Source organism: Polyergus mexicanus, unplaced genomic scaffold, assembly GCF_030449975.1.
Source record: "Polyergus mexicanus isolate NDT 795.1 unplaced genomic scaffold, iyPolMexi1.0 SCAF_6, whole genome shotgun sequence".
Classification (NCBI taxonomy): Eukaryota; Metazoa; Arthropoda; class Insecta; order Hymenoptera; family Formicidae; genus Polyergus; species Polyergus mexicanus.
In genome coordinates, this window is record NW_027223326.1 from 1,879,721 (window position 1) to 1,888,407 (window position 8,687).

The 8,687-nt window shown below is 35.6% G+C and overlaps 1 protein-coding gene across 19 annotated transcripts in view; it reads right to left on the reverse strand.

Annotated features, from left to right (window-relative positions):
* Positions 1 to 8,375, reverse strand: part of Mhc (myosin heavy chain) — a 52,696-nt gene extending 44,321 nt beyond the window's left edge. For 7 of the 19 annotated variants that reach the window (XM_070296929.1, XM_070296924.1, XM_070296928.1 and 4 more), the window contains exons 1-3: positions 8,141 to 8,229; positions 5,153 to 5,551; positions 60 to 203 (exon numbers count right to left, since the gene is read on the reverse strand). In XM_070296929.1, coding sequence (XP_070153030.1) covers positions 60 to 203; positions 5,153 to 5,359 — 351 coding nt within the window. In that variant the 5' untranslated portion in view covers positions 5,360 to 5,551; positions 8,141 to 8,229. Of the gene's footprint in view, positions 1 to 59; positions 204 to 273; positions 418 to 5,152; positions 5,552 to 8,140; positions 8,232 to 8,357 lie in introns of those variants that run through there. The other 12 variants (XM_070296934.1, XM_070296931.1, XM_070296930.1 and 9 more) reach the window with 7 other exon arrangements.
* Between the last annotated feature and the right edge of the window lie 312 nt (positions 8,376 to 8,687).

Consider the following 8,687-nt stretch of genomic DNA (forward strand, 5'->3'; position numbering starts at 1 on the left):
CAAAGCTCTCCTCGTCCTCAGAAGCGAGGGAAGGGAGCGAGCATATCTCGCTGCCTTACGTAGATGAGCTGGGCGTAGTAACGTTGCTTCAAGTTGTGGAGGACCGAAGCATCGTTGAGGTAGGTCAGATTGGACATGTCCTCGGCTTTCTCATACTTAGGCGGGTTCACCTGCTGCAGCTGGTCCTTCTTGAAGTCCTTGGTCTATCATGAGGGCCCCCGAGAGAGAAAGAAAGGACGAATTAGCGATGATAGATCACGATAATCGACTTACGTAGATTAATTTGGCGTAGTAACGCTGCTTCAGGTTGTGCAACACCGACGCCTCGTTCAGGTAGGTCAGGTCGGCCATGTCTTCGGCTTTCTCGAATTTCGGCGGATTCACTTGGGACAGCTGGTCCTTGCGGAACTGTTTCGTCTGCGCGAGCATTGCAAAATCTTTTTTTTTCTTTCTTTCTCTTTTATGTTTTTTTTCTCTCTCTTTTTGATTCCATCATTATTACACGGATCGATCGAGTAATTTTGTCAATCATGGTATGGTATTTAATAATTCTACCAATCTCCCAGAGTTACATGCAAACCAAAATATAAAAAAAACATTCCCGAACTCTTGCGAAGTATGTATTGTATTATCAGGGTTGGGAAGTAACGCGTTACTTGTAACGCCGTTACCGTTACAGTTACTTTTTTTCGGTAACTGTAACGGTAATGGCGTTACAAATTTTATTTGTAACGGAAAAAGTAACTTCGTTACATTTTTCGGTAACGAGTAACGAATTTAACAGTTACTTTTATCGTTACTTTTTTCAAATTTTTTGATTTATTTAAGATATTATTCTTGCTATTGTGCGTGATAAAATTTTTATCTTAACCGTAAAGCCGTAAGCAAATCGACCAATTAGCATTCTTATTATGTTGTAAAAATGCTTGAATGTGATTGATCAACTTATGGCTCTTGCAGACCAGTGCGATGACGCGACGCGCGATATCCAATGAGAGTTTTATCTTTTCGGAAAAGCAGAGCTCTCATTTACTACCAGTTCTAAGTACCTTGCAACGAAAATTAGAAAATCTCAATAAATCTGACCTTATAGATCGCCATTCATTAGTTGAAGCTATTCAGCAAGGTTTAAATAAAAGGTAACTTATTAATTTGATTAATACATATGTTATTTAATTTTAAATAAGGATTTAATTAAAAAATATTATTTTATTTTAAACTATTGATTCAAAAGTATTAATTTCAATAAAACAAACAATGTCGTTTAATTTATTATATTTGATTTTAGATTTCTTACGATATTTGAAACGAAAGAATTAATAATAGCAGCATGTTTACATCCAAAATTTAAGTTAAACTAATTAATCGGAGAAAAAAGAAAACGTGCTGAAAATTACTTGGAGGATTTATTGGGAATCCGATCAACTGAAAATTCTTCAAAAGCTGGAAAATCTGACGATCACGATGATTTTTTCATTTTTGAGCAAAATACGGTGCAAAATGAATCTGAACAAGAAGAATTGCAACGGTTTTTAAAATAAAATAATTGTAATATAGAAATGTTAAACGACTATTCAAAACTTAAAAAAACTTTTTATTAAATATAATATAGCTCTACCAAGCAGTGCATATGTAGAAAGAATGTTTAGCATCGGTGGCTCTGTATTAAGACCACAAAGAGGGCATTTAAATGATGATACTATGGAGCAACAAATTTTATTAAAAATTAATAAAGAATTTCGATAAAATTTAATCATTTATTTTGTAATAAATCTTGAATGAAATCTTGCTTACAATTTTTTAAAAGTTTTTCTTATGCAAAATAATTTATTAGTTTGTATTGTAAAAAAGTAACGGAAATTGTAACGACTCGTTACTTTTTAATAACGAGTAACGGTAACGAGTTACTTTTTAGAAAAAATAACGGTAACGGTAACGAGTTACTTTTATAAAGTAACTTTCCCAACCCTGGCAAAAATTAATTCCCACAACATTAGAGTCGAAAGAGGATTGAGACGGGTTTATCGCAATGGATAAAGGGATTGTGCTAAAAATCTGCATAACGGAAACAGACACGAGACATTTTTTTCTCGACGATCGTATTGCGTAAGGAGGCTTTTTGGCAACTTGCTGATGACACTTCTGTTTCTCTCTCTCTCTCTCTTTCCCTCTTCGTTTCGCGGGCGCGTTTTTCTCTTGGGCCCCGCGCGCGAGAAGTTGCTGCTCTAAAAATACATTGACCCGCGTTTCGAGAAGTGGCGTTTCGGCTTATTATTATGCTAGGCGCTAGCAACGGCGGTGCTAACAATAGCGTTTAGGCTTACCGTCCGAACGAGGCGACGAGCGAGGCAGCACGGGTTTGCTGAACCATTATGTAACCTACGGGAACACGGATAACGGGGCCGTTTATTCGAGAGTGGCCCGAAAGTGGAATTCGGGGCCTAGCGCACTTCTCTTGTAAATTGTACGTAAAATGTGCGGCGATCTTATGAAAAGACGTTGCGCTTGAGATATTCGGAATCAAGCGTGATTAAAATTTAATAACGACCATAATTATGAATGAGACAATTTATGCTATTGATATACGATCAATAGAATGTTAACGAGATATAGCGAGAAATTTATTGATTTTCGAATCGCGGAATGCATTGGCAAAAGTGAAAAAAAGAAAATAGAAGACGCGGATAATAAAATTATATTATAATCTAAAGTTATTTCGAAGGTTTAACGCTCTTGAAAAAAAATATAATATTACCAAAATTCTACATCGTAGAAAGAAAGATGGAGATGGAAAAAGAAAGAAAGTACTATACTAAATCTAGTAGATCTCAAATTTATCATTTTGTATGTAAAATTCCTGTAAAAGTCTGATAGTCTCGAAAATCTTCCCAATTTTCTTTCGTCATTTACTTCCGCGATGCTACAAGAAAATTCTAAAAATATTGCAATCATCGAATAATATACTGATTAATTAGACTCTATTGAGAGAGAAGCATTTTTATTATTTTGTATTGAGCGAGGAATGTCTTAGCAAAGAGTTTAATATCAACCATACATCTTCTCTCTCTACTTGCTATCAGAAATCGCGATTTCTGAATAGAAGGAATTTGCCAAAATTTAGGATCAGAAATATAATTGTAAAAAATCAAAGATTTATAAAAATTAATTGAAAATTTCTGTAAAATAAAAAGAAATGTCTAGAATTTTTTACAATCTTTATTGACACTCTATCTACTATTGCTATAATACATATATATATTTTTGCAAGCAGAATTAAAATCAACACACTTAGATATTCTCTATAAAATGAGAATTTTTTTATTTTTCTACTCTTCGAATTATTAAAATTTTTTTCAAAATTAATTGGAAATTTTCGCGCTCTTTCTCATTTATCATAGAAGAGATAAAGAGGTATCATCAAAATTCCAGCGCTTCGTTTCCGGACAGATCGTCGTTGCTTATTTTCGCCAGCAAAAGAGAGAGAGAGAGAGAGAGAGAGAGAGAGAGAGAGAGAGAGAAAGGACAGAAAGTCACCCTTTACATAATGCGTTTTTTGACAAGCTTCAAGCTCGAAAGGAACTTTATTTCTGTCTAAAGAGAAAGCCTTCGAGCGATCGTGTGACAGAAGGTCGAGGAGTGCTCGGTGGCGGCAGTTCGCGGCCGGTTTTCCGTTCTCCGAAAATAGATCGCCAGCAAGATCCCCGTTTCTCCCCCTTCTTTTTATATACAATATATATATATAGAAGCGAGCGAACCCTCCCTCTCCCTTTCTCTTTCTACCTCTATCTTTCTCGGTCGGCCGTGCCGGCTAAAAAATCGCCAAGGCGAGAGGTAGAGATCGCGCCTCGATCCTTCCATGGCGATCGATGGAAATCGCTGAGCGATAAACAGACGACCCCCCCCCCCCCTCCTCGTTCCCTCCGAAAACTTTACGCGAGCGAACGGATTTATCCGGCGGAATCGGAATCGCGCCTTCGCGTCGACGTCTCTTCGCGCTCTCAAAGAGTTCGAAAGAGCAAGAGAGAAAGAGAGGAAGCGATTATAGTGGAATTCGGCAAAGATTTCGAGAGCGAGCCTTTTTATTATTTGTACTTTTAGATATCGGTAAATATAATTATTTATATTTTTATCGCACGCGATATGCAAGATAAACATTTGTATTCTCCTTTTTCATATTTATTATACTGTAAGCTTTATTTTTTGAACGCAAAAAAATTTTCTCGCGCGCAAACGACGATAGAGTCGCTTATTTAAAAGTTAAAGAACGAATTTCTTGATTAAAGAAAGTTACACGGTGGAAAGAACCATTTCTACGGACAGACAGTAGAGAAGGAAGACGTATGGACCGACCGATGAAGAATTCCGATGCGACACGATCAATCGCGACATTGTTTAATATTTAATATTATGATTATCTAACGTAATTGTGTGATATTTAATTAATAATTATCGAAAACATAGTAAAGATTTAAAAATAAAAATGGTATGAAGAATTTATAAAATATAATTCAAAAAATTCTAGAATATATTTGTGTAAAATAGTTAGATTAATCAAATGCATCAATTATATGAAATACAAATAAACATTATGTACATATAATATACTTGCTAATATAATCAACATTCATTATTATATACTTAAATTGAACACACAGTTTTCTCTCAAAATTCGAACTAAAAAGTTATTTAGCTTCTTATATATATACTTGATTGAAATATTTAAATTATTAAAGTATATATATAGGGAAATCATAAAAGTATATTGTTGTTTGTTCCAATTATTTTACAGCATTGAGTACAAAATTAATTTATTAAACAATATTTTTTTTTTTTTTTTTTTTGAAGCATAAAGTGCAACCGCATCCAACATTTCAAAGTATTCACATTAACATTTGATTAATAATGGCAATTTTTTTTCAATTTCAATTTCTTTTTAAGATTGTTTAAAAAGAATTAAACTCTTGTGCTATAAAAATTTAAGAAAATTGATTTAAAAAAAAAAAAATAAAAATAAAATATATAAAATTTCTAAAAAAAAAAAAAACGAGTCTGCCTCTTATTAGTCGGCTATTATTTTCCAAGCAATTCAATACGTTTCTAGGATAATGGAGGTCAGAAGAGGGAATCGTTTGCACCCTAATAGTAGACATACCTCGCCGCCAGGCAAGCTGACGCTGACGACATCGCCCTTGGTGGCTTTGATCTCGCCGAGAAGGTAGCCCTCCTTCTCATCGGGTACCCAGCACGCCTTCTTTGCATCGTAGGGTTTTGTCTGGTCGATTCTCTTCTGCTCGAGAGAGACGAAGAGATACGGGGTCGGATCGGGATCCTCTCCCTCCTGAGCCTTCGGGGCTGGCATCCTCGGTGCTTCCTCTGGACTCTACTGGCGGTAAACTGATGCCGTGGCACTCACGGGCTAACTCGTGAGGTCTCGCTTCTTTTTCGGTAGGAGGGGAGGACTGTGTTCCTCTTCTTCCTGTCGTTTGCCTTTGGGGCTTGTTGTTGGTTCGGCGGCGGACGGACTACTTCTGGCGGCACGTTTCGGGCGGCCCTGGGGAACGATCGGTTAGAAAATCTCGATTGCTCCCGGTTGCCTAAAGCTCGCTTTACGAAACTACAACTGGTCATTGGTGTGCAAAAGAGATACCTAATATATTTCCATTAATATCTTTTAAGAATATATAATGAGGAATCATACACGATGATTATATATTTCAATAAAGATTACTTCTCTATTTCAATTGTATCTCTAGTCTAATTTTCAATTTTATTTAGTAGATACTATAAATACGCTTTTGTGCGCCAATCTAATAACACTAAACAATGGCTGAGAAAATATATTATATGAGATGTTCCAGATCTCTCACAAGTCAATACTCTTCCATAGATTTTTTAAGTTTGAAGTTTATTTTCTTGAGTAAAAATGTTAAACATTTGTCGCGTTCTTTGAATCTTTTTATAATTAATTTTTAAATTAAAAAATTGTTTAAGCGATACTTGATATTATAATAAAGAATATAAAAATACTATCCACAAAGCTCATAAACTTGTTATTTCGAACGTTTAACAAGCTGTTGGATCGTCGATGTATTTGTTAAAAGAAAAGATTTAATGTTCTTATCAAATTAGTTGAAGCATTTATGAATTAATAATGTAAAATATATCTGAAACAATCTATTAACAATATATTTCTTCTATTATTTAATCTATTTGTAATATCAAGAATATTAAAAATTATTTTATACAAGAATATCAGATGAGTAATATTTCTTAGCCATTGCCTGGATGCTGGAAGAATTTTCTAGTCTCGTAAAGCGAAATTTAAAAAATTTTTTAAGATTGTTATCGAGACAACCGCCGGCTTTTCCCGTTTCACTCAAATATTAAAAAAAAAAAAAAAAAAAAAAAATACTTCAATGGTAATAAAAATCCAATTTATCCAATACGCTTCACCTTCTGATCAGTTTTATATGATGTTGCTACAATGTCACTGGCACTAATACTCGACGATTAGTGCGTGTATCACGAAGAAGAGTCGTGAAGAAGAACGCGATAGGGGATTGCATAATCAGATATAAGAATACAAAATGGAGCAGGCATGTAGCGGCACTGGCGATCGGACCAAAAAGAGCGCGATGTATCGCGTTACAAAAGATCTCCAAAAATATTTCTGTTCCTTTGAAGAAATATGAAAAATGTGTAACATATAGAAGATATTCGTAAGTTTATTAGCTTAACAGATATTTTGTAAAAACATAAACTTTAAATGATAAACAAAAACAATCATAGATATATGGATTATAATAAAGAATGATATTGATGAGAAGGAAAAAGCGATAAGCTTCGAAAGAAGAATAAATACAAAGAAAAATATATACATAATAAAAATGACAAAACTTCAAGATGGCTGAATTTTTCATCTGTGACGAAGGATAAACTAAATTTTAATAAGTAAAAAATCTGCAATTTTCAATAAATCTTCTAAACAGAAATTTTACTCACGCATAAAGAAAATCGATAATCTCCTTCACCGATAAACTATTACAATCAAATTAACTTTTCCGTATGCTGGTTCTTTTATTCAATTTTCGGCAACATAATTCGCACATAAAATTATTCAAAAATGATTACAATAAGATATCGTTCGCATAACAATTATAAATTAAAATTAGGTATTTTAATATAATTTTGTGACATTGTTAAATCATATTATCTAAGAAAATAAAACAGAATTTTTATTTTCCCGAATCTGGAATTAACTAGCAAATATTAATTAAGAAAACAATCTGCTTCTAAATAAGTCTCAATGCTTTTTTAATTAATATATCTATATTAACATAACATATTAACTCTTTTGACCTCTATAAATATTTAAATAAAATTGTATATAATATTATGTATATTATATAGAAATTATAAATTATATAAATATATGATTTTGTGATATAATAAGTATAAATGCGTTCGATAGTTCATTTAAAACAAATTGAACTCCTAAAACTCAAATTTGGTAGCATCGCACACATTGATATATTCCTGATGTGTACATCTTGTTGCTTCCGGCGAAAAGAAGAAACACGATTGGAAGTCGATTTGATCAATACTGGAAATTCGCTCTTTCTCTTAATTTTAATCGAATCGGGGCAGAGGATGAAGAAGACGGAAGATACACAGAAGAAGAAGAAGAAGAAGAAGAAGAAGAAGAAGAAGAAGAAGAAGAAGAAAACGAAAAGGGAGAAGGAGGAAGTGCACACTATATCCGACCACCGTTCAGAGGATTATAAACACACACAGGTAAAGGTCTCCTTCGAAGGATCCTGGCACATCCTCGCTCGCACCTCGTTGGATTCTCACACGAGTACGTCACTAAGGATCGATGAAGATAAAAAACAGTCACTCCCTCAGAAGATCACCCTCTTTCCGATCACTTTCCGCTCACGGGGAGATTTCTTTTCCGGAATAGATTCGGCACAGACGCACACGCGATCCTATAAAAGGAGAGCTTGAAGAGTTCCTTTTCGACCACCCAAACTCGATCCCCCCTCGCGAGTTCCACAAAATTCTTACGGATCTAAGTTTCATCCTACATCGCCGCGATAAATCCATTCCTTATCACCAAATCGCTATAGCGTGTACACACGTGTGTCTGGGTGTTCGTTGATCTCTGTGAGTATGCGATCCGATAGATGATGCGTATTGGACGATGATATCCGGATGTTACATCCGGATGTTTCTTTCCATTGTATTTTTCTTTTTCTCGCCTTCTGTCTTAATTGAAAGAGGAAAAAGAAAAGTGGGGAAAAAAAAAGAAACAAGGCCGGCGGCTTCGCGCGACGATCACGACGTGATGCACTTACGTTAGAGAGCCGTTCTGTCGGGGAAACGCGCGGGGGCTCCCAATATAAGCGCGTGCAACGTGATCCTGGGGTGTAACGCGACGACCGATTCGTCGACCTGGCCGACCAATCGCGGATCGCGTTACTTCCACGGTCGATCTACCTTTTTAGGCGGACGATGATACCGAGAACGCGGTGCGACAAGGGGTGGCCGCGACGCCGCCGAGTGAGATGAAAATAGACATCGGAGCGAGACGCTGATGCCTGTCGGTCCCCTCTAGCGGAGTAACACCGCTGATGGCTTCCCCCGCTCGATACCCTGGGCTACCCCCGGCCATGGCGAACGTCGCG